Source organism: Phoenix dactylifera, chromosome 2 (assembly GCF_009389715.1).
Source record: "Phoenix dactylifera cultivar Barhee BC4 chromosome 2, palm_55x_up_171113_PBpolish2nd_filt_p, whole genome shotgun sequence".
Lineage (NCBI taxonomy): Eukaryota > Viridiplantae > Streptophyta > Magnoliopsida > Arecales > Arecaceae > Phoenix > Phoenix dactylifera.
The window spans coordinates 4,192,661-4,219,662 of record NC_052393.1 but is presented as its reverse complement, the minus strand read 5'-3'; the positions used below and the strand labels follow the sequence as shown (position 1 = coordinate 4,219,662).

Sequence of the window (27,002 nt, the reverse complement as noted above, 5' to 3'; positions counted from 1 at the left end):
ATATATATACCTACACACTCATATACTTAAGCGATCTGACCAGATTTATCCTATTTTACAAAAAGGCGTAGCTTCAAACCCAACAGCTGTCAAAAAGAGTAGTCTATGCATAAAAAAAAAAGAGGAATTATCCTTACAATAAAGATATGAGAATTCAAATTATACACACTGGCATTTGAGCAGAACCTGTGGGGCAAAGTGAAAGACGAACATAATCTACAGTGAAAAAATAGATAATTTGCCATTGCGCAATGAATGGATTAATGAAGAATTTAAAAAAATGGTTAACTTCCTTCAGTTCAGGCCATTCAATCACCATTTAGACGGTGTATGCCTGTACAACAATAAAAAATAGCATTATCAAGGAATTCTGCGGCCAGCTATCTGTGCTTCCCTAACAGATTACTTAAGAACTGTCAAAATTACTCCCCATACTAAAGGCTGCCAAAGATATTATATAAGCCATGCAGAAGCCCACAAGTCCAACTGCTAAATCTTCAATAAAAAATGTAGATGTTGGGTTAGCCAACATACATGAAAAAACCAATAATTTGATCAAGTGTGATCAGCCTTCAGGCATGATGGAGCACTTAGGACGGAGTAAAATAACTATCCCATTCTAGGTAGCAACTGATGAGTCTCTTAGTTTCTTTGACATCAGAACAGCCAGGCGCAAGGCATTCTGTTGGCAAAGTTTAAATGGATTCCTCAATAGTGTAATACTTGCCTTTTTCGGACCTAAAAGAACCACATGAGCAATGCTGAATGAATCACCCTGGTCTACTGCAAATTGCCACTCCCTCATTGATATTGAGAACCAGTCTTTACTTGCAGACTTTGTAGCTTTAACCTCAACATATTCCCTGTTTTCTTCATTCTCCCCAGTAATCAGATCATAGGGTAAGCCAGTCTCATTTTCTTCATTGACCCATTTAACACTCCCAGAACCTAGTTTCTCAATGAAATATTTATAAGCTATCAGCTCCCCAAGTCTGCCAGTTTTGCGTGACTGGTTCTCATCAGGAGACTGCAAGAAGAGTCTGTCCTTATCCAGTGAAGTGGACAAATTGCTCAAATCTGTATCTGCAACAGGGACGATTGCTGAATCAGATACTTTACTTTTCGGTTCTGAACTAAAACTGATTTGCTTGTCAAAAGAGTCAAACAATTCAACTGAATGAGGTTGATCTGTCGTCTGCACTGAATCTTGCAGCACCATTGTACTTGTTGATGCCAAGCCCTCTTCTATGATCCAATCCCCATCAATCTCAACGGGAACTGCAACATCCTCTTTGTGCATGACATTTTCAGGAGGTTTCCTGGATTCTATCTGGGAGCTATCATATGGTGGTAGACCTGGCCTTGTCTGGAGTTGTCTTCTATGATAACTAAAATCTGGGGCATTTTTCCAGTCTGTAGGTGGCCAATTAGAAATAATTCCTGGTTTCCTTTTAGATGTTGGGAAGCTCTGTTCAACATTCGTTAGGGGAGCACAGATTGGCTGGGAAATTTCATCCTGATGCAGTTCCATCAAAGAAGAAAGTGACCAAACAAGCTCTTCATCAGGTAGTTTGGGAATCCTTTGACTGTTTACAATAAAAAATTCAATTTGCTCAATGGTGGAACCAGAGTCTGCCATAGTTGTGACCATATGGAGAAAATTTGCCAGGTGTAGCTCAGTAGATCCACTAAAGAAAAAACGTGAAAGCTCCAAGAATATAGTGTGTGAATCCGAGGTCTGAGTTGCATATAAAACATTTCCCTGCATGGTAGGTCAAAGCTTTGTGATTCACAAATACAAAATTCAGTGGCTTAAAAACAATTACCGATGTTAAGAGATGATTATCAGCACTCACATTATGAAGATCGTGAGCACTAGTTCATAAATTGTAATCACCAATAGGATAGTAGTTAGATGTTAGATGAAAGCACTAACAGTTTTCCATAGATCCCTCCTCTCTCTTTTTTTCAGAGTAAAAGATGCTAAAGAATACATCAGCTTAATTTTACTTAAGCCATCCATCTTCAATGGCATACCAAATATTCTTTACTGGCATACGTCATTATCAGATATCGTAGAATAAAGCAGAGAAAATTTAAAAATAGTAGAATAAGCAGTGCCGGTAGTTAGTCACAAATCCCTTCTGTTGTATATGAGAACACAAAAAATATATGCCCATCAAGTCATAGTGTGTCCTGGAAACAATTGTATGTCTCGTCATCTCACTAAGCGTGCCAAGGGTTCCAGGGCTAGCAAATAAGCTATTTGACATAATGACAATTAAGGCCTGCTATAAAGATCACAATTCTTCTAAAGTGGTCGTTAGTTTCAATAAAATTTCTGAGTTTTTCATTTCATTTGAATTTAAAAATTCCGTAAGGAGTAGAAAAAAAATAACATGCACTTCTAATCTTTGGAGCATACCTTCTCTATTTGATATTAAAGAAGAATCTTTCTAATATCAATAGTAGTTCAACTAATCTTCCCTTCCTTAATAAGCACTAGAAATTTACAACTTGGTAAAGGAGGCTGTGCCCTATATTTCTAAGCTCAGGAGATCACATTTGCATAGGAAATGGTCTTTACTTCTTCATTACTGTTTATCATCCCTGACATTTTATTGGGGGGTTTAACTGTGGGGACAGAGCCCCAACAGAAAGGAAAACAAGAGAAGTAAAATGCAAAATTACATCCTGGAAAAAGAACAGCTGGGTGCATTGGCAGCCAAGAGTCCGGCGAACTGATTGGAGAGAGGACAGTGCCAGCAGAGAATGCAACACCACCACTGGAGCCAGTATTTACCAACCAGTCAGCTGGCTGTATCATCCCCTACAATTTAAGAAAATTGTTTTCCAACAAATGAAATTGACCAAAAAGGGGTCATAATTTTGCAATAATCCATCTCCTCTCATTAGTAGTCAAGTCAATGGGTCACAATATGACTCAATTAAGGTGAGAGGAGTAAGTCAACTGCACAACTAGACATCCCTCCAAAGTGGCATGTCACACCCTAAAATCTATTGTTATAACAATTTCAAGGGTCAGCTAGAAGTCCCCTAAAAGCAATGTGCTGTAACGATGATTAATTAAGATGACCAAGGACAAAAGTTACAATAATACTGAAATGAAGCAAGGCAGTTAAAGAAGCTACTCCTAAAAAATAAAAAAATTGGATTCGTCAATTGATTTGTTAATTGTAATATAGGGACTTTTAAGGCAAAAGGTTTGGTCTGATCCTTTACTGTACTTTAGTCTTCATCTAATCTAGAACTTTTAAGGTGAAAACTGATCAATCCATCTCCATTCACAACTAGGTCAAAAAACCCACCAGAACTCCCCTTTACCAAATCCATATCATAAACAGTCATTCAAGGAAGTGAAATAATATTTCTGATAGCTTCAAAAAGAAACCACTAGGAAACTGTCATAGTTTTAAGGATATTATAAAAGCACAAACAAGTTGTGCTTTGGTATCCAGAATGCAAACACCCATGAGCTATGGTGGACCCATCTAATAGTTTTCTTCCTTTCAGGACATCCTAGAGTATGTGAACATCTATTTAGTGATCTCGTAAGCTTGCAGGCAACATCTTTCCAGTCAACTTGTAACCGCTGTTCAAGAGACTAAAAGAAAAGAAAAGTTCAAAAAGAACTGCTATACTAATATTTGAAACTACAGGCAATTAGGTAGGGTTAAACCTTCTGTATATCAGGTAATCAAATTCATTAAACACAACCATAACACCAGCATTTATGTAATCCTAGAATGTCCAGACAAAAAATTACAGATATCCTACACAGCTTCAGAGCTTTCTCACTCCATGTTCGTAGTAGTTTCATTCACCACATCCATATAAAGCAAACTCAACGCATTGGTCTAGCTTTTATCCATTCAGGATCCTCCTATGCCAGGTTAGCATCTGTCTTACAGAACACCTCCAGCAAGCAATGTTGAAAAACATTGGACAATGGTTTGGGAGCAGATCAAATTAAAATTTTAGAAAAGGTGCCACGATAAAAAAGAAAAGAATCGTGTATGGCAAGCTCCTACTTGAACATTGGAAGTCCATCGCAAGTAAGATAACAAAGGCATAGCTAGTTAACAATGAAATGAAATGAAATAACATGAGATGATACGTAATAACATTGATGGATTATGTTATCTTGAATAGGAAAATTAATGGAATATCACCTAGTGCAAACCAAAATATATTTAAAAATACCACAAAAACAACCAAAAAGAACATTCGACTCTCATTCTTCACTAAGAAAGTATTTTAGTATTTTTTTAATATTTTCAAATATGGAGATACTCAACATTAATAAATAATGAAGACAAGTTATAACTATCCAATAATTTTATATGGAAAATGCTTCTTCTCCCCCCAAACTCCCCAAAACTCGTTCAACTCATGGTTTTTTTTGGAACCATCAGGGGTAAAGTTGGCATTACAACCCCAATAAACCACCAACCCGCCATGTTTGGCTCAAAGAAACCAGATCACACCCATTCTGGGGAGATTATAGGGAAAATATAGCAGCATCCTAACCATACTCCAACCACACAATCATGCGTAATAACTTAATATAAGCATATTAAATGAGAAAAGGAAGTCAGATTCAGATTGAGATTCCAAACCTGCAAAAGACAACTACACTCAAACCGTTTCTTAGAAGTACTGTCACGTCCTTTTAGAGTGTACTTGTAAAATAACTTGTCCACTACTGCAACTTGCAACAGACTAAGCTTTTCAAATTCAACCTGCTTCAGGTTGCGATATATGTCCGGATGCAGCTTATAGATATAGCGCTGTGCATAAGGAAGAACCCAATTTATTAAAGAAACTTTTTCTCTGTTGTCCTCTGTGCCATAGAATATTGCTTCACGCGACACAACCTACTAAGCAAGCAGCAGTATATAAGAAATCATGAAAATGTAAAACTACCTAGATCAAAAGGATAGGCATAAATCATGAAAACGTAAAAGTACCTAGATCAAAAGGATAGGCATTCATACCTCTGAAAGAGAAGGAATACCTATAGATTTCATCAATATCGCAACCCTTCCAGAAAGCAAATCCTTTTCTTCATTACTAAGTTCACCAAACTGTAAGAAGTCAACACCATCTGAGTGCTTAAAGTGCTGCTTCATTTTTTCATCATCAGACCAACATATGAGACCAAAAGAAGGGTGCAGGGAAACCCATTTATCCTGCAAGGTTGGAAGCACTGTGTTTTCTAATTTACAGAGATTCTCTTTCAAGTCATAAATTTCATCATCCTTCACTACTCCAGATTTGAGTTCATCAGCCCACCTCAGGAAAACTCGAAAAACCTAAAATATATTGAAAGAAAACACAACTGAACAGCCTGTATCATTAAATAAATATTTAAAGAAAATGATAGTAACACCTTCATGATAGCCATTATAAATGGCAACTTGCATTTTGGATCTAAGAGCACTTACAGAATAAGCTGCCTGTGAAGGCAATGCAACAGCTGATAACTGCAGTAGTATCTGAAAGTAGCTACGAAATGGAGGAATTTCACACACACCACAAACATTCACAAAAAAATCATGAAGACTTGGATAGATGGTTGACAATGCTTTGCATGGAAGGCAGCTGGTTGTCTTCATTAAAATGCGTTGAAGGAACGCTTCCTTTGTCTTATCAAAACATCCAGCCGGATCATGCCAATACACATCTTTGGGTGAAAAAAAAGTACCAGAAACAACGTCATTGTTCATAGAAGTACTGACATATGGAATGAATATGAAAGAACTTGATAGAAGCTCGTCGTTCATCTTCAATTTTGAAGCGGCAACACCATCGGAGATGAAGGCGTAAAATTTTGACATTTCAATGGTGCTGGTGTAAAAAAAAAAAGCATCCTTAGTTTACATGATTATGATGAAGAATGAAGCAATAGACAACTCTTTCAATTTAAGTCGTTAATAACAATTATTTTGTTTTAGAAGGGTTCATAATAGAACTGAGACCAGCTTCCAACATGAAATGAAGGTTATTAAAAAAAATATCAAAATTTTAAGAATAAAGTGTCATTCATCCCAAGATTCTAGATGTTAAACAATAAGGACCTCAATGGTTGAACATCTGTTACCTGTTTTCTGTATTTAGAAACAGAAAAATATAGAAGGATCACAAATTATCCTTTATAACTTCTCTGTTGAGTCACAAACTACTTGACAGTCCTTATTCCTCCTTTACAAACTCCATGCATTATCCACCATAAGATTGATGCGTGGTTTTAACATGTAAATAAGTTTATGTATGACATGTATTTCCACATATCACTATCGTATATAGTTTGGTAGCACACTTACCAACTCACTGCTCACACCATCTACGCACATGTGTATCTGTAAGTGAACAGGGTTATTATACTAACCAGAATACAATCTCATGTTTATGCCTGCTTATCCCAACAGTTGTGAAATATTATGTACAATGTTTTAGATTGGTACAACTTTAAAGCCTTTAATAGTCACATTCTTACTCAACCCTTCCAAGTTTTACCATGAACTTTTGCACTATTACTACATGGCTAATCATTATGTATTTGGATTATCCTTATTTCCTGACAAAGTGACTTACACAACACTACCATCCATATTGTTTTCAAATGATACTTTTTCCATCCAATCGGAGGTGATGACATCATTGCATCAAATTTAAAAAAAAAAATAAAAAAAAAATCCTTTGCTTCATCCACAAATGCCATTTTGAAGCCTCTAAAGAAGTCAGCAGATGATTCATTTATAAGAAGTATAAAGGGTTATTGCTACCTCCAGCCCAACTAAAAGCTCACCATTCTTCAGGCAATTGCTTTCTTCACCTAATTACTCCCTCAGCATATCTTTCAAAAAGTACACCGTTCTGGGAACCTCAAAAAGTTACCTCTAAGATGCTACATCACATGTATCTGATTCCTGAATCAATAAATACAGTTGGTATATTCATTCTGTCTATTCACTATCTCTCTTCATAAATACCTTAGGATGATTTAGACTCATGAATAAACCTTCTTTCTACAAGGAAAATAGATTCTTAATTGCTTGTATCACTATTTCATGTCTTTTTCTTTATTCCAATTACCATCTCCTGCAACCTCCTATCGTAAGTCGTCAGTTTGATTCCTTGGTGTTGGTGAATCTTTACTAACCTTTACTTTTATTTACGAGACAAGTTTTTCCATCATTTATCACAAATTGCGAACACCTAAAGGAAGAATGTACAGGTCATAGGAGCAATACAGTACATCTGGATGCAGGAAGAATGAACTCTTTTTCTGAAAGTAGATACCTTGCCATAAAAGGTGCCTTGGACATTCTCCATGAGTGAAGAAGTGTTATGGCATCATTAAATGATACTTGAGTCTTGAATCCAATCTCTTCCAAAAGCAATTTGCTAGTCACCTGTGTAATGATAATATAAGACATTAATGGGAAAAAGACAAGTCAGATGACCCCATCTAGATCCTAAGCTTTCCCTGATGCATGCACCAAGGAGAGAGTTGATAAATAGGAGACCAAGTCCCACCAGCAAAAATAAATATATATGAATGAGGACAACAGCTGGTCACAGTAACCAGGAAATAGTGAAATCAATGTTCGCATACCCCTCGTATCGAACATATTGTACCATGATGGTACAGAACCAATACTCGGTACAAAGGGTGGAGGGCGCATACCCAATGTCTGTACGCCAATTTGACTTGTACTGACACTGTACCAATATAATATGGGAACCGAAACCAGTATTGCTAACCTTAGATAAAATGATTACAAACATCAATTTTTGAATCATAAAAGTATACAGAAAAAATGAAATACTCACCTGAAATTTGAAAGCAATAAATTATACATAATTAAGAAACAATTTGCTGCAAATATTGATTGAAAAAAGCAATGTAGCCACAAGTCTCATACGATACAACTCTTCCGAATTTGAGGGGAAGGACTGACCTGTGGAACAGCATATGGTGCCATGCTTCCCAAAATAGAACGCACTTCTTCACAATTGTAAAATAGATCTTTCGAATAGTGAAGTTCCTGGTCCATACTCGATGCTACCCATTTGATCTTCTGAATACTTTTTATCAATGAAAACTTAATAGGCCTCTTGTATTCGGTAGATCTAGAACTGATGTAATTTCTAGCTTTTACACTATAACAATCATCCCACAATTTATCAAGTACTTCCAGAAGATAGATACAGTTTTCCCTACATTTCTTGGAGGAAAAAATAGATAACATATTAACCAGCTCAGATGACTCCCAGTCATTGATAAATGGTGCTGCAACAAGGAGGTCTTCATCGCAAATCATACCCCCGGAAGTAGTACACGGATATTCTGGCACATGTTTTCCGACACGAGTAACTTGCACAAAATCAGTAACACCTAATTCCTCGAAAAATTCCCTCCACTTCGTTACAAACAATAGTGATTGCATACTAGGATGCTTCAAATAAGCAGCATCAAGTTCGATCCATTTAATGTCTATTGTGTCAATTAGTTTGTGTATATCAACAGAATTTCCATATTCCTTACCAAAGTGAATTGGTTCATCATCTGGGCACTTGAAACCATGGTTTGTCAAACATACAGGTTTTTTCCTTAATTCTAAGATTATGCTTGTCTTCTCAGACTGACAACTGGCACAAGAATATTGAAGATGAAGCATAACATATGACAAGTATTCAATCATCATGTTTCTATCTTTCCTAACCTGTTTATCATCAGATAAGGCAACTAAAACATGACTTTTTATAACTTCATGTGCAGATAATTGTTGCACGCCTATTTTATGTAGCATCTGTATAAGGTTGTCTACTCTAGTCTCTTCTGTGTTGTACGTACTTCTAGACGCTGCAGAGAAAAGAAGAGGATTGACCATTCGAAGTTTGACATATAGGTTGGGAAAATCCTTCGGGCTATGTTTGCCTTCAAATCCAACACTTATAATATCACATGGTAACCATATTGGACCATCAGACACTGAGCTGTATGATCCATCTGAAAGTGGAATGAATGGAATATTTCTCAGATGATTGATTACATCACATTCCAATCCAGCATTTACAGAAGAAAACCCAGAAGACTGGTCTGACAATGTTGAATAAAGTGTCATAAGCCAAGAAGATAGCCACTCTAGGCCCAACAACTTAATTTCATCACTGGTGCGACATATGGATGATATGATCTCAGTTAAAACTTTGGTTCCATAGTCCTGGACACCAAGAGCCTTTGATAATGCATCAGACAGCACAATATCCCTGTTCATATAACCAAGGCCAAGATGCTTATGAAGTAAGTTATCAGATAATAGCATGCGAGCCTGCTCATTCCAACGTCTTAATACTCTGCATGGAAGAACCCATTTCAGCTCAGGACCATCCAAAAGCAAGCAGTTTGACATACGCAATTTAGATATGATCATGTGAGGAAGATGAGAGAAGAACCCATGAACCTCCCCAACAAGTGGTATAAAACTCATATAAGCTGTCACAGCTTTCCCTGGACTTTTCTGAAAGCAAGGAAGGGAACAAAAGGATTGTTTTGCACAAAAAAATAAAGCAGGAAACTCTGACAACAACCACTGGTTCCAGGCACTATCTCCATCTACTTCTTCTCTTGAAGAGGGTAAAACAAAATCTCCTTGAAGAATAAATTTCAAACCGTAGTTCCTTAGAGGAAGAAAAGCAAAAACTGGCTGTTGACTTAGATGAGGCTTGTATTCTCCATTTTCAGACTCCTGCAGTGTGAAGGCCATGGCAATTTCTGTAGTTTGTACATCATGACGAATAAACTGAGCTTCCAGCTTTTTACTTATTACTAACCAATTCATTGTCTCTTTACCATGAGAAACCCTTACAATGCCATCAGCTAGAGTCTCTCTCCTCATAACAAGAAGCTCATCATTAAGCATATTCTTAAACTTTATACACCGAAGCCGGTGCAGGAATAGTAACAAAGATGGATGAAGATCTGAAAACATGGATACAAGGGAGTTTATACCTGTCCCTTCTCGAATTTTAGCCCTGAAGGGAAGCAGAATACAGGTGTTCCACGAGTTACTATCAGTTTGATATTCCTCACCAGATAAAAGCCTTCTAAACATATCAATATCACAAGGAGCAATCACATTTGGCAGAACAAAACCAATTTGACCTTCAGTGATATCAAACATCACATGAAAACCATTTGAATGGATCTCGGGGGCATCAGTAACCTGATGAGCAATTTCAGTCATACATTCAGAAAAGCAGAATACAAAATATATCTTCAAAATAAAAAAAAATGGATATCATTTTCAGCATGTTACGAAGAAGAAAGATGAAGGCTACTGAGCACACTAACAAATGAAGGGCAAGGAAAGGGTACCAAAAGATAGATGTAATATGATCCAATGACACAAGATATCATTGAGCAATTAACTAGCATTCAACAATTAACTAGCAATAAGCTGTCAACTCATTTATCTCTGATAACTCAACCAAACACATAGCAATATTTTATCATAAAATTAACTTATCACTTGAAAATATTTTACTAGGAATCATCATTCGAATAATCTTTTGACAAACCTTAGTCCGTATATATCATTGTCATCAAGTGAGCCTTCTAGGTGATGAATTCCAATCAAGGACTATATCCTCCATCAACAAGCTTCACAAATCAATTTTTGCAGAGCTTTTGGATCTCCCTCCTCACCTCAGATGCTTCAGTACATTTCTACAAAAGCCTCCTTAGCAAAAGCTCCTCTAACCTTTGCTGCACAAGATGATGCTATTTCAGTCACCTGTCTAGGACTTTTATCTTCTATCTGGAACACCTAAGCTTCCTTTTATATACTCTTTTCACCTTATTTTTCCATGATTCCCCACAAATCCAATCATCCTTCTTGCCCATCTCAACTCTATAATCCTTAACTCATACACGTTGACTCCTGATTGCCAATCACTTTATCACATGCAATACTTAAAATAATGATTTAGGTATAACTTGTCTATGAAACTCATCAAACATACCTCACCCAACACTTCAAGAACACAACTCCACTCCATTTGTCACACAGTATATCTAAATGGTAAGTCTAAACCATTCTCCATATATCATATAGAAAGATAATCAATCACTCAACATGCTTTATTGATTGATATGATCATTTAGAGAGTGCACAGAGTGCATTTTCACAAATACAGGGTGATACCAAAATATAGACAAATAATGGGGAAGAAGTCATCAAGGAGAAAGAATTGAAAAGAAAATCTCATGCAGTTAACAAACAACTGACGCTTGAGCATATTAGCATTCGCATCAGTTATTCTCATGGCGTCAAATACTGGCAGTAACTCCAAAACAAAAAACTGAACTTCTCAATTTGGTTCAGAACATGAAACTGACTTACAAGACCACATTGTATATATGAGCAATTATTTTGGTCATTTAATCATTCACTTCGCATTTGCATGCTTGTAATGATTAGAAGCATTTGAGAAAAAGATCAAGAGATAGTCAAATCTTTTAAATATCTAGTCCAGTGGTTTAGGAGAATTTAGGACATTTTCTGAGATTTGTGAAGGAAAAGGAAGAAGAGAATTTTCAAGTAGATAGAACCCCTAGAATAGTGAAATTCCCAAATTTGAACTTTAATCATCCTTATGCCCAGAACTTTTTGATCCATCTTCAAATTTTTCAGAATTTCATTGAGTGTAACTCTAGGTAAAAAATTATGGATTTATTATCTCTCATTCCTTGAGATTGTCATTAGACAATTAAGTGCTATTGTACACCCAAAAAGTGGCGTAAAAATGCATCTTAACAGTTTTTATCTCTAAGTTTCCATAATTCTATCGATAGCTATAACTCAAAAAGATTGAAAGTTGCTCCAACTATGGTTCATCTTCAATAACTCTTGTTCAGTTGTTTTCCTTAATGAGATAACAGAACAGAAAAGCTTAATAAACAGTGGACCATAAAAAAAGAAAGGACATAAATATTTGATTTTTTCCATATAAGGATAGGAATAATTGATGCAAGGGCAATAAGATACTAATCCATGTTGACTGAGATACATGAATATGAGAAAGACTTGATTAGATTCTTTCTAAATGAAGCCTATGAAACCAACAAATATTAAGATTTGGCAGGTATTAGCAAATGAGTAAATAGTATTTTTATCCAAAAAGTACACATATGAAATCTATAGGAGAATATTCCAAAATTGAAGACTGTTTCTTTGAAATATAGTATAGATTGGGTCAAAGGCTGGCGCTTGTTATGACGAAGCAAGTCTTCTTTCATAAATAAACTTGATAAAAACATTGAAAAACAATGGTTATTTATGTACTGAATACTTTTATCTTTCCTACCTTCAATATTTTTCTCAAGTCACTATGCACCCATCACTTGCATTTTTGACACTATACATCTCTGCATCGGGTGGAATGAAAATAAGAAGCCTGTCAAGATTTTGAGTGCAAATTTTAAGACATATCATGGCAAGTTTTGATTCAGTTGTCCCATGAATTGAGAAGTTGATGCCACAATGATAGTGCATCTACTAAAAGCAGATCATTATAACCTAATCCATCACATCTCCTACCCTTATCAATGAAGAAGAAGCCTTTTCCAATCATTAATTTTATCTTAAGCTCTCACAAAGGATATGCTAAAAGTTGACAGAGGTGATTAAATTACATAGCATCATGATGAAAACATGAAAAAGATCATGTCATGGATCCTAATCAAAGATCCACAAACACTGGTGCAGTTTGTTTAAACTCTAGGATTATCTTAATGCCCTCCATGTAAAACCCTATAACTCATCTCACCATCTCCAACTTTCCCAAACATTGCTTCTCTCTCTTCTCCCTTCCTCTACTTCCCCACCTCAAGTGTGCCATTTTCCAACTTTCTGTCCTTTCAGCTATATCTGTAATCAATGTAAGAATGCATAACATGTGAATACAATACAATCAATAGACAACGTGAAGGGGAGAAAAAAACAAATAAACAATAACAAAGAAGATGACATGACAGAGTATAATAGCCATTGCTGGATAAAGCAGCTTCTTCAGGCCTACCCGAAATACTGATTTGAATCCAATGCCCTTATGCCCAATATATCCTGCACCTGATCCTTTCTTTGTTGATTTTCCAATATCACAAAGCGCTCTGATGTTCTGAGCAGAGAACCCCCGTTCATTGTTTAAAATAACAATACCAGTATCTTGCAGAATGAAAACTATTGTTGGATCCACATGCTCTGGGTAAATGTTGTCATCTGCATTTTGCACCTGGTGTACAACAGAACAATGTCAGAAAGTTATTGTCTTCATAGATAGATATGATAGCCTAGGTGAATAACAGCAGAACAATTCAAAATCTATCAAGAGATAATAATGAACATATTAACCAGAAAGAAGAAAATGTAAATACCATCTCACAAGCTAACTTCTTCTTTCTATGGGAAGGACATAAATAATAAATAGATAACAACATCCAGGGAATGCCCATGTTAATCTACAGAAAACACAGACCTAATAATCGAATAAAAGGCATCTCAAATATCAATGATGAAGTCCAACTACAAGGGAATCATGAAGCATAAAGTCATGCATCACTTTTTTTCTTTCATAGTACAGCAAAACATTCTTAACAGGAAAAATGGTATATTTTCATAACGATGTTTGCCCACAATCAAGGTAAAAACTAGATTACAAAGGAATAAAAGTGCAAGGCACTAAAACCCACTAAAAGGATCAAACTAAGCAATCTCCAAAGCAAGGTTCACCGAACCGGGCGGAACCAGGTCCACCGAACCGGGCGGAACCACCTGGTTCTGCCCATACCGAGCTGACCCGGTGAGGGACCGGGTCGGTTCACCTCTTTTTTTTGGAACAAGCTCCGAACCGGCCGGGACCGGTTCCGAACCAATAGGAACCGGCCGAAACCGGTCGCGAACTGCCCGGACTCAGTCTGAACTAGCCGGTTCCGTGCAGAACCGGTGGGAACCGTCCGGTTCGCACCGAGTCGGACCGATTCCGAACCGACCGGCCCCCTCCCCCTCTCTTCCTTTTGTTTTAAAAGATGATTGAGAAGGCCCAACAAGTTTCTCAGGCCTTCCCAACCTATCCGAATACTCTTCTCCCCTTCTCCATGGCGAAAAATATGTTGATTCAGCACAATTGAAGGAGGATCCAACCCTAAATAAAGTATGCTTCCTCTTATCTATTTCATTCTCTTTTTTTTAGACACCAAAAAATACCTTGAAATTTGCAAAATAAGGAAAGACGATGCCAAAAGTTTTAATTTTGGCTTTGATTTTATGATATATTGTAGATATATAGATGATCTATACGATGATGTCTCCTGACTTTATGAATGATCTAGATATCTATGAGAGATAATGCTACTCAACGAGATTTTAAATATCGGTATATATATTGTACTTTAAATATTTGTAATTGATTGTATTATGTTATATTTTCCACCTTACTAGTTGATTTTAGGATATTTCATGTGAATTCTTGTAGCATGCAACATCTCACTAATCATTTTATGTTTTGTATCACTTAAAAAAAACAAGAGGCATCATTTAGGTTATACCGGGATCAAAAAACATCAAAAAATATCGAATTATACTTAAAATCATTGAAAAAGTTAAAAGAAATTGATTACCGATCAATCAAACTTGACAAACTTAAAAAAAATGGCCATGCCAGTTCGGAACCGGCACGCCCAAGCATACTATATATCGGTACGGTACTGAATTGGTACCGTACAGACTCGCCCGCCGACCGATATGGGTTCGGCGGACTTTGCTCCAAAGGTAAATTGCTGGAATGATAAAGATGATTTCAGGCTATACTTTCATCATATACAAAATTAGGACAACTAAGCATAAGAATATCACCAATCAGACATCCATACCCCCTCAAGCTATCATATCCTTGACTCCATGGGCCATAATAATGCAAGTACATTTTTCTTTACCATTATAAGAAAATGTGGTCGCTGCTACAAGTTCAAGAGGATGTGTTTCGTAACATTAATTTCAATAACCAGTATCATGCAAAGCCAATTTTTTCATAACATTCAGTAAGAAAAACATCCTAGATTCTTACAAGCTCAAGAAGAAGATGTGAATCCTGTGAATATAGTTCTTGTGAAAGACAATGAAGTGCTCTTCCAAGGCGAGCATGCTGCTTCTTTAGCAAGCAACTTTCAGTGTAACTGAGATTTGGGTTCAGACCAAATTCTTCACATCGAATGGATTCAATAATAAGGTTTGCATCTTGAACTTTTTTATTTTCTGAGACACCCGAATTCTCACTAGTTGCCTCAGCAAGAACTTCCCTTTTGCAGGTATGACCAAATTCTTTATGGTGTCCACCAGCTACATGAGCATTTTTCTTTCCTCTAACTTGCCCATAGGTTTCATTACTCTCATTGGACAGAGCAGCATCAGTCACAGCACTGACTAACATCTCATGAGTGTCAGTGGCAGGTTTCTCTGATATATCTGGTGCTTGTTTCCACTCCATGCCTGAAGCAGAAGATAGCGTACAAGAAGTTTCACGGACAATCCTAGAGCCACTAGCTGCTGCAGAATGGAATGCATGGTAATCTTCAATCCATTCTGTTATTCCAAGTGACAATCCAATGTCATGAAGCATGAGACGTTGATCAGTTTTATTACATCCATCCAAGATGACCAAAGGAGCATTTTTGGCAAAGCATTGAAGTCCTGAAACCAATACATCGGCTGCAAAACTCCAGAATTCTGAAGGCAAATGGCCAAGACATTCAACCATAAAGCTTGCTACAAAAGTGATTGTTTTATTAGTTCTAGATAAGCTTTTGCACAGTGTAGTCCCTCGATAAATGGCTTCAGAAGTTCCTTGAGGATTACCTGAAAGAAGATCACCATTGGAGACCTTATCAAATGGGGCTAGACCATGCAGTGGACTCTTAGGCATCAAACTCCCAGCAGTTGTGTTTTCTTCTGTCACATCACTAGAATTTTTTATTATGACATCAATTGCCCGCTGTGTATAGCACTTTAGAAGGGATACAGGAGCCTTGCATGTACCTCCATATAAAGACAACAAGGATAACAATTTAACTGCCGCTTGTAATGAAGAACATTGAATCAAAGCCTCTAAATATTCATCAACAGTAGCTGAAGGATCAACCCTGATTATTTTTCCATCCACTGTGACTATACACAATAATTCATTATTGTGGACTTCATTTAACAGCCACTCTACAAGGGGGCCAAGCGAGGGTGAATATACAAGATCCCATTGTGACCAAGACCGTAAATCTGATAACATTGGAGCCTTAAGTAAGCATTCAATGGCATCTTTGGAAGAAACAGTTCCAAAAGGAAAAGAATTTTGACCTGCCTCATTTATCAACCCTGCATATTCTAATGAAGATTTCTCACTGCATTGCAACAAGTTTCCAGTCCATCGTTTCCCCAACAATGTGGTTGAGAAAAGAATACAATTTGAATTATCACTTTCCTTCTGCCTTTTAATAAGATCTACAAAGCATTTCTCGGGTTCGCTTCCAACAATTCGGAAGCTGATCGGCGGAAATTGTTTCTTAAGAAGCATGGAAACATCATGCTTGGTTATAACACCATTGTCAATCCAGTTACTCTCAGTTTGACATAGCAGAACTCCTAGCTGTTGCTGAAGCATAGAGACCTCCAAGCAAGGTGGATGATAGAATCCCCCACTTAAGAAACTATGTAATTCATTGGGAAGGGCAGAAGCATATTTCTCTAAAAACTCAAAGAAATCACCATAACCGAGGGAACTGAACTCCTTAACAGAAAATTGATTTGTCAACCAGATATCACAATCATGAAACTTCTTCAACAATGAAAGCTTTCTTTCTGAAGGCAAATCTTCTACTCTTGGCATGAGTTCATCAAACTTGAAATAATCACCAACCTTCTTAATGATATCATCTACAGTGACACCTGCAAGATGTGTTGGAAACATGAGTGTTCGAGAAAAATTACAATTGTGACATGATTGCATACAAGGTCAATTTAGAAGGGAATATTCACAGCAAGGTTTCAAGTGTGGCCCATGCCAGGTCAGTACCATCACCTGTCACAGTTTAGCATGACACTTATTTTGCATTTCATTAGCATATTTTAAATTTTAATTCTAAAATTTTGGTCTGATGCGGTACATGTGCCAGCACAGTGCGATGCACCCACTGGCATTTGCACTTAAATCCTTGATTTACGCTATCTCATAGTTCAGAAATTTGATTATCTTGTATACAGAATAAGAAATGCAGTAAATATAATTCACAATATCGATCGAAATATGCATGGCGGTCAGAGCATCACCAAGGACACACACACCTAAAAATGAAATGATAGAGAAGATCTCATTTAATGTACTTACATGCTTCATCCAAACTTTCCTAAGTCAACATGTATCAGAAAGAATAATACATAGAGTAATTCGAACAAAAAAAGTGAAGAATAAGGGCAAAGGAGGCCAACAGACAAATTTTGTGCAAAATGGAACTTGTAAATTGTAATAATATCTATTCTTGCTCTTTGAGGAAAGCCGATAAAAATTTACTACATGGGAGACACGGAGAGGAAGATAAAAAAATTACTTACTGTAACCAAGTTCACCAGCACCCCCTTTATTACTAGACACGGTATTTTCTTTAATTAAAGGCCCAGTTTCTATTATCTCAACAGAGGGGGCAGAATCTGGGGCAGTAAATCCACATTCAGCAATAGCTTGGAAGGCATCATAAAAGCTATCGAGCATTCCACACTTAATAGATGTCACCTGCATTTATCACAAACCAATCAACAATTACAAATCTATATAGTTTTGTATGTTTCTCAAGTTCTGGCTAAGCAAGTATGAGTGTGAACAAATGACGAATAGATGAAAATTGAAATTAAAAAAAAAAATAAAAGGAAAAAAGGAGGAGAAAAAGTCCCACATCATGTAAAAGAGCATTACTAGATTTCTCAAATATACAAAACACAGGAATTACCACGGCACAACAAGCCCAGGAATAATTATGCATAATAGATAGCCAACAAAAAAATTGCAGGTTGACATTTAATTTTCTGTGGCTATGAGAATAGATGACGATAAATGAAGCAATGCGCAATATTGTTTGCCAAGTACATGAGACTGCAAATAGAGATTTACATTCAATAAATGACACCAAGACATTCGTTTGACAATTAGAAAATAATTTGTTTACTTGCCCAAGATTATCATATCACTTCATGGCGACAATAAGATAAAAAAAAGCTTGTGACACAAACAAAAGCCTGGTTTACACCAGGCCCCCAAATCACGAAACTTTGCAAACTAATTTCACAACCCCAAGTTCGTCTTCGGACCCAAACACAGTTAGACTTATGGCCCACCCATTAAATTCAGCTATACATATTGTAAGATTTTTTTGGGGGGGAAGAGGAAGAGGGTGGTACCAATCATCAAGAAAAACATTGCAAGAACAGATTCTTTTTTTTTTTGCAATTTTTGTTAAAGCAAATTTTTTGCTTACAAGACAGATGCATTCTCCATCTTGAACATGTTATGTAAATTGCAATTCTTTGAGAAGAGGAGCTTCACCAGTTGCTAAGGCTTCCAAGAACTTTATAAATTGCCTTCTCAACCAGAAAAATATGTTTGATTAATTAACTAATCAAAACACAAACACAAGCCAAAATCAACTATCTGCTTTCAAACTTATTTTCAGTTGGCGAGATCTCAAAGGGGTATGGCAACAACATCAGGTTTCACCTTAAAAGACTTGAAACTGAAGGCATCGTAGGAAATGAGTTCAATTTCATGGAAACACTGTTTGTCACATTGTCTGTTGTGCAGAAAAAAGGAGAGTGGCTAGATTTGCCTGACTTGAAGTAAAAAAGGGCCATTTTGAACCAAATCAAATACAGATTTTCCTCGACTTCCCAACAAGCAAACCCAACATTTCATTTCGTAAAAATTATTGAAATAGTCATGAAGCGATCTTCATTGATCTTGTTGGTAATCACTAGTCTTGCATGACTAAAGTTCAGTTTCCTGCCTGACTCTTTTTTTTCTTCTTTTGGGTGGGTGGGGCGGTGTTGGGTTTGGGTGGCTCAAAACCAAGGATTCAAGTACTAAGAGGACATCCCTCAAGACATAGGGATGCGGCACCATTCCAAGTGTTGGAAAGAATGTCCCATCATCACCTAATGTCCCAAGACATCCCCTGACCCAAGAATCGGGACAGGGTGGAATGGTGACGCGTACTGCTCCACATAAAAACCGAAACGGCCTCGTCCCACAAGACCAGTCTTACTCAAAACCTATGAAAAATACTATTCATAACATCACCTTGGTAACTGAATTAACTCAGAAAGGAAGTCACGAATACATACATCTAGTAGGAGTTCACCAGGGCAGCTAACCAGTCAGCGGGTTGATTTTCTTCCCCCTGAACCCATGACATGGAGTCCCAGATAGATATTTGAAGGCAAGGTGGGAACAGAAGGATTTCAGCAATCCAGTTTACCATGACACATAAGCGGAGAAGTCTCGCTGCAACAAAATATGGGTTAAGCTCCAAATCAAGCTTAAGCACTAGAACGACAAAATTCTTTACTTGACATTAAAATTCATTTTGTGACCATTGGTTTCTTCTGCTCCTGAATCTAACAAGTAACCTCAGTAACCTTCCCCTCTCTTGCCTTCTTACCCCAACCCCTTCAGCTCCATTATGAGAGATACTGTACCAAGCCCATCAAATTACAAGTCCACCATATAAACCATATTACCTGCTTAAGATTAAAATTAACATAGCTCCAGCAAATCGGAGTTCAACTAAAGAATTATGATCTCACATTGGTTGCATAGTGATTTTCTTTTCAACACAATGAAAGCACCAAATATCATGGGAGAGAAAGTTGGTTAACAAAAGGAGATTGAGGATTTTGATGGAGTGTGAGCAACATAGGATGCCTACAGATATGCAATCAATTGACCAAAATGTGAAAGATAATGCATGTCTCAGAATAGATCAACTCAGTATCATCATTACAAGTAAAGATCGCTAAGTTTCATTTCCATGTTAACAGATACGCAATCAATTGACCAAAATGTGAAAGATAAATGCATGTTTCAGAATAGAACAACTCAGTATCATCATTACAAATAAAGATCGCTTAGTTGCATTGCCATGTTGACATGCTTAAATCATGCAATGCCCACCAGAAAACGCAAGTCAGAATACCAGGTCCTTATAGCAAGACAAAAGGACTCAAACTAGCAAAAACAAGAAAGGTTGGAAAAAATCATAGTTCATCTTTGAAACAAAGGCAGCAAAAATCCACTAATTGTAAAACGAAAAATGTAAAGTTCCCTAAAGAGTAAATTTTCCTCCATGATTTAGAAAAGGCAAATGCTGCAAATGTACACAAGGACAATTGTTAACATGTTAAGGAAGAGAAACTCACAGCAACATTTAATAATCCAATGCCAGGGTATGATAAGAAAATCTTCCTTATCCTTTTCTTCTGTTTAATTGTTGCTGCATAGAAGTTCACCATCATGTCAAGGACCTGCATAATATTTTAAACAACAAAGACAGATTTAGGACCAGACTAAACGCTCTACAGAACAATTCCAGAAGAATAATAATAATAAGAAGAAGAAGAAGAGGAAGAAGCAGAACTCAAAGGGCATGGCAAATCATGAGAAGTTCAAACTGCTGGCACGACCCACAACAATGCCAAATATGTACTGAGACACATGCCACATGTTGAAAAGATAGCACTTGCTTATCCAAACAAGAATAGAGAACAAAAGAAATGTAATTGGTTTGTCATCCTATAATAATTTCCGCCAATCTACACCCCTTCAGATCACATAACATCTGAAATCATGAATTTCAAAATAAAGTAGGCTTACCTTTTCAACAGAATGTTCCCGGCAAGCCTCTTTCCATGTTGTAATGAACTTCTCCATGTTGTCACTAGTGACAGTAAGATCGTGTGAATATTTCTGATCTTCTAAGTTAATGGATTGTTCTTTTTTGGATAGTTTCCATGAAGAACTACCATCACCAGTTTTCCCCTCAAATTTCCGTTTCTTGCCAGAAGACTTTTTACCTCCATTCTCCATTAATTTTCCATTACCAGGAGAGACTCTGTCACCTGCTTCAAATTTCAGCCCAAGTCGTACCATCTCTTCAGTAGTGGATGGATATGGACAGCTACTCACACGCTTGCCGCTGTCCTTATTGTGTGTAGAATTTTGATGTTGGCATTTCCTCAAATCATCTTGACCATCATCGTCACTGTCGTTCTTGTCTTCATCAGAGGAATCAAAGCGAACATGCTTACCAGCAAAATCAACCCATGTAGAGGAGAATGATTTGATACGCTTAGATATAAGATCAAACCTCTTATCAAGCACCTGTTTCTCAAAGAGCATGCCAGGAGGTTGTGATAAATCTCTTTCTCTGATTTTATCCACATTATGTTTGATTAACTCCAATGATTTGTCATGGATGATGGCCTTTTCTGCTTTCCTGGCTTCACGGATGTAGGATATATGCAACCTATGGACAAACAATCTAGTTAGTGAAAGAATGAATTGGCCTATAATCAAAATTGAATAATAATCTGTTTACATAAAGAACTGCAATAAGACCCTGGATGACAAGCATACCACCCTCAAAAAAGAAAATGAGACCAACCTCTGATGTTGTATACACTAACACCAGCCAGAGATCAGCACAACCAACAACAAAAAACCAACTTAAGTAGGACTTCAATTCCTACGTAATGAATTTATAATTTCCATGGTAACAACATAATGAATATTGGAACAAAAATAAAGTTTTGAATAGTAAAAAAATTATACAAGATGTACTTTTGTTGGTAAGCTACTGTATAAAATTATATAGAACATAAATAGGCCACTGGTGCCCAGCTTTAACCTATTAACACACTAAGCATTGAGCCACTAACTAAAGAATTTCCCTCTTCATGTTATTATATGTGAGAGCCTGTGTGGGTGCATGTTAGTCCCACATTGACTGCATGCTGAGCCAGGAACCCAAATAATACATTTCCACTAGTATTTTTGGATGAGAACTTGGGTTGTTACGAAAATAGTATCAAAGCAAACCTAGCCCATTACCCATATGTGACTAAGGGACGTTGGAGTTAACCACAGGCTAATCACGATGATCACATGCCCCACATCGATTTTGCGTTGGCAAGATTATAGGTTTTTATACAAAACTAAGAGCCCAAATAATACCTTCCAGCTAACCTTTTTCGATGAGGACCTAGGTTATTACGAGAGGACTTGACCTATCACCCATGTGTAACTAGCGGTTATTGGGGTTGAGCACGGGGCAATCATGGTGATTGTGATTAGATTTGGAGCCTTAGTCCTGCAAGGATGCCAAAGCTTAAACAGGAAGGTATACGAGATTTCGTGCGAGTGTGTACTTCGTCCATTAGTTATACACGGGAAAGATCTTGGGTACTTATACACAATTGAGGAACCCGAATAATACTTTCTAGCTAGCTTTTCAGGAAAAAAATCCTATATTGTTACAATATGCTAGGACCCATGTAGGCATATGTTCAGTCCCACATGGATTGTACGCTAAGGAGATGTTTTGTACTTATACATGACCAAACAATCCAATTAATACCTTTTAACTAGCCTTTTTTGGTGAGATCCTGGATTGTTAGAAATGATATCAGAGTGCACCTACCCTATGGACTAGACTAAAAGACACTTTAGCACAAGCTCTTCTGGAATGACTATTGATCATGGTATTTGTGAATGAATTTGATTGAATTGGAACCCTTAGCTTGGGGAGGACACCAAGGCTTAAAAAAAAAGGAGAATATGAGAGCCTATGCAAGCATGTTTTCAGTCCAATATTGGCTATGCACTGAGAAGATCCTAAATACTTATATAGGACCAAGGGATATAATACTTTCCAACTAGCCTTTTTGGATGAGATCATAGGTAATTATCAATGATATAAAGTGGACCTAGTCTATGGCCCATGTATGACTAAGAGACTGTACTGCAGGGCATTAGGGTTGTGCAAGTTGATCATGGTATTTATGATCAGATTTGATTTGACTTTGGATCCTTAGCCCATCGAAGATACAAAGGCTTAAATAAGAGGAGTATGTGACAGCTCATGCGGGTATATATTTAGTCCCACATCCATTATGCACTAGAGAGATCTTGGATACCCATACAAGGCCAAGAAATTCTACTAATTTCTTCTAGCTAGCCTTTTTGGGTAAGGTTCTAGGTCATTATATAGAAAAATAACAATATATAAAAACAAGTTTTGAGAAATAGAAAGATGAACAATTACAATTTCAGCGCATGGTAGTGCGGATATGTGGGTATTGTACATAGAATGATGGTTTGGATTTGTTGGCATGCACGCAAGGGCAGGAGTACATAGAATGATGGTTTGGATTCGTTGGCATGCACACAAGGGCAGGAGTACATAGAATGATGGTTTGGATCGTTAGCAAATGCCTATAAAATCTAGAAGGTCTCTTGTTACTCTAGGATTTGCAAAATAGCAAGAAGGTTCTTGATCAACCAAGAAGACTTCAGATATTTGGTTCTCATGGATGTTATATATTAAAAATTGACTAGAGTTATGTAGGGTTTTTAAATCACTTGGCCGATGTTTGCCACTCTCCAAGCAATCTTCAAGGTGTAAGCCAGAGGATATTATCTGACTAACATGTGTTTACAAAGGCATTTTGGTAGCATAACCTGATATAAGTATTTACCCCAGAGGATATTATCTAACTAACATGTGTTATAAAACTGGGGTAACAAAAGCAAAAACCAATTGACCCTCAAAAAGATCCAAATGTATAGCTCAAAAGAAAAAAGTAGCAAACCACCTAAGGAGGTGTCACTGGATAGTAGGTAAATTCATCTTCGACTTTCACAAAAAGAACAGTGTTAGTCATAAGACAACTCAGATATCTCAAAGGAGCTCCTCCCACAAGAAGGTCCCAACATAAAAAACTTGGTTGCTACCTAGTAGAGACATAACCAGAATCATATTAATATATGTTTCCAGTTAAAAGAGGGCCTGCCAATTGTTACACCTAACTTGTGTCATGGAAGGGTCGAACCAATTGCTCTGCATGTTCTATTGTTTGGAAATAATGGAGGACCTCATAAGCTAAAGAGACTCGCTACACACTATTTAACTAAAACAAACATTCTAGGTAAGTAGTTATGCTAAACCTTATGTAAGAAGTAATAAGAATACCATGAGGGGACTAATTTGAAGCCAATGGTTCTTTTGTTCAAGTGAAAGACAGACTTATTAGATCAAGTTTCAAATGCAAATAGGTAAGAGTTGTTAAAGATCTCAAACAATTCGTTTAAGTTTCTTCCCCTTCTCTGAACTTGAATGCTTAAATAATTAATGTTCCAGCCAGAAGAATATTAAAAATTTGATGATTAAATCATCAGTTCTGGTCATAATAAATGTTACAGTTGTTATGCAATTGAAGAAAGCTTTCTTTGGATGGATGTTGAAGTTTGTGAGTTTTCTATGTTGGTTGTATTGTGTTTAAAAAAATGACAGCAATTAAAATTTGACCTAGTCTGCAGTGAAAAAAGATTTCAAAAGTAACTACTCATCTACGAAGTGAGAATATGACCAAATTATATAAACAATAATCATTTCAAATCTTGTGGTGCAGAGCATGAAAAATTTTAGCTTTGCAGGAGATATACATACCCCAAGCTTTGAACCCGCACTCCAAGCTTCTCTTTGACAGGGACAGAATTCTGCTCAGCAAGAAATTTCAAAAATTCTTCTGCTGTAATTGTCTTCTTGCATTTATCTATGAATTTTTGCAGTAAACTAATAATTTCCTCGCTTGTAATTTTAAACACCTCCATTACATCTGAAGGAATTGAGAAATAATGCTCAGCAAGTGGGTGGCGAGACAGAGGTCCCAGCCCAAGCTCTTCAAATCGTTCAACACCCTCACTCTTGCAAATTGCAACCTCCAAATCATACAATGACGTAATTCTCCGTGCACCAACAAAGCAGTGTATAAATGCATTTACCTGATAAATATGAAATTTATACTAAACAACATAAAATGCATAAAAAAAGGACAAGTAACTGCTATAAGATACAAAGATACTGCTAAGTTTCCTCGTAATTTCTGACTTAATGGTTCTTTCTTTTCATATCATTAACTACTTTATGAGGCTATCGGAAGGTCCGGATTCGAACCATTAACGAGTTTTCTGGAGAAATTCATGCTAGTAGGAGATCCAATGACCAGTAGATTTAAATCAACAAGATCAAATACAAATTATTTCATTAAAAAAAAGGACTGTTTTCCCTAGTGCTTTTGCGCTGAGAGAAAGAAAAGACCCACCTTTCCTTCTGTAACGATTAGGCGGTGGAGAGACGGGACGTCCTGGAGCTGAAACCCTAGAGAGCTCCAAGAATCGGCCTTTAGAGAGATGAGAGCGGACTGGGATACCTTCCATGCCGAGACACTCTCTCCGGCCGTGACGAGGTCCCTGTGAGCTTTCACCACGGCGGCCTCCACCCTCTCGAGAATCGCCGGGGGGCTCGGGGAGGGGTCAGACAGAGAGAAGGTAGGGTTTTGGAGATAGGGATTGCGGTGTTGGGAAAAGTTAGGGTTCTGGATGGGGAATTGGAGAACACCGGGGGGGTAGGGGAGATTGCCAGGAAAGGAGAAAGGAAAGTTAGGGTTCTGGGAGGTATAGTTCGGAGGCGGAAAGCCGCCACCACCGCCACCGACTCCGGCGCCGCCGTGGGTGCGGACATATCGCTGCGGCGGTCGATACATGAGAGAAAGAGGGGTTTAGAAGCTGGGAGAAGGGCGGCACAACAGAGGGGCTGCGGGAAAGAACAATTTATAGGAGGGATTACGGTCACCGCAAGTGATGAAGGCGGCAAATAGGAGGCTGTTTGTCTTGAAATATATATATATATATATATATATAGTTTTTTTTTCGCATGGATATTCTTCTAAATATTAAATTTTGCATGAATACCTTTATATATCTTGTACAAATACTTATTTTACTATTCTACCTTTTTTTTATTTTTATTTTTGCATATGTACCTGTGCCATCTAACACCGTTAAAAAATTAACAGTTTCAAATTAAAATGACTAAAATATTTTTCATAGATAGATGTGCAAAAAAAATATTTATAAGCTAATTGCGATGGATGACAAAAAAGTAATTTCAAAATTTTATTTTTTAATTAAAATAAATATTATTTTTATTAATAGTATTAAAACATTATTATATTAAAGGTATTTGTGCATAAACAGTATTTTATGAGAGTGCAGACATAAATATAAATTTTAAGAGGATATTCACGTGAATTTAAATTTTTAGAAAGATATTCATGTAAAAAAAACCTATTTATATTTATTATCTTGATCAACACCAATGCCAAGCTATTAGTCAAAATTTATACCAAGCATTTAACATTTTTCTTACAAATAATTGGTAACCAGCCACGAGAAAAAGGAGGTCAGAAAGTGCATATTCGTATACTTCAAACAGATTCACGTCGAAAGAGGAAAAGAACTACTCAAGTACCAAATCGAGTTTGATGTATTTAAGACAAATTCATCAGACAATACAGCTTTGAAACCCTCGAATATTGGATGAGGATTTGTTGCCATGGGTATTGTGATGAAAACCTCCTCAAGGTTAGGAAGATACTACCATGATGCTGTTGTGGTAGAGGAGAGCATGCCCTCTAGAGAGTGCAAGCATTGTGGGAGGGTAGAGGGCTATTGTTATGGGTCGGTTATGATGATTTTTTCTTATTAGGTTCGTGCGGATCGGCTCACCTGCCGACTTCAAAAAAGCAGAGTACGCAGTTGTC

The 27,002-nt window shown here is 37.0% G+C and overlaps 1 protein-coding gene across 2 annotated transcripts; it reads right to left on the bottom strand.

The window, feature by feature from the left end:
- Positions 1 to 112: 112 nt before the first annotated feature.
- LOC103706184 (protein NO VEIN-like) lies at positions 113 to 26,052 on the bottom strand. 2 transcript variants are annotated; one of them, XM_039117913.1, is made up of 13 exons: positions 25,503 to 26,047; positions 24,848 to 25,182; positions 20,995 to 21,646; positions 20,541 to 20,645; positions 17,688 to 17,865; positions 15,157 to 17,024; positions 13,114 to 13,326; positions 7,989 to 10,256; positions 7,327 to 7,439; positions 5,469 to 5,871; positions 5,019 to 5,336; positions 4,641 to 4,898; positions 113 to 1,762 (listed from the first exon to the last, which is right to left on the bottom strand). In XM_039117913.1, the coding sequence occupies exons 1-13, from the start codon at positions 25,941 to 25,943 to the stop codon at positions 620 to 622; spliced, it is 8,295 nt and encodes a 2,764-aa protein (XP_038973841.1). In that variant the 5' UTR covers positions 25,944 to 26,047; the 3' UTR covers positions 113 to 619. The 2 variants fall into 2 exon arrangements, with proteins under 2 accessions (XP_038973841.1, XP_026660130.2); XM_026804329.2 differs by lacking the exon at positions 113 to 1,762 and having other exon boundaries at positions 4,763 to 4,901; positions 25,503 to 26,052.
- Between the last annotated feature and the right edge of the window lie 950 nt (positions 26,053 to 27,002).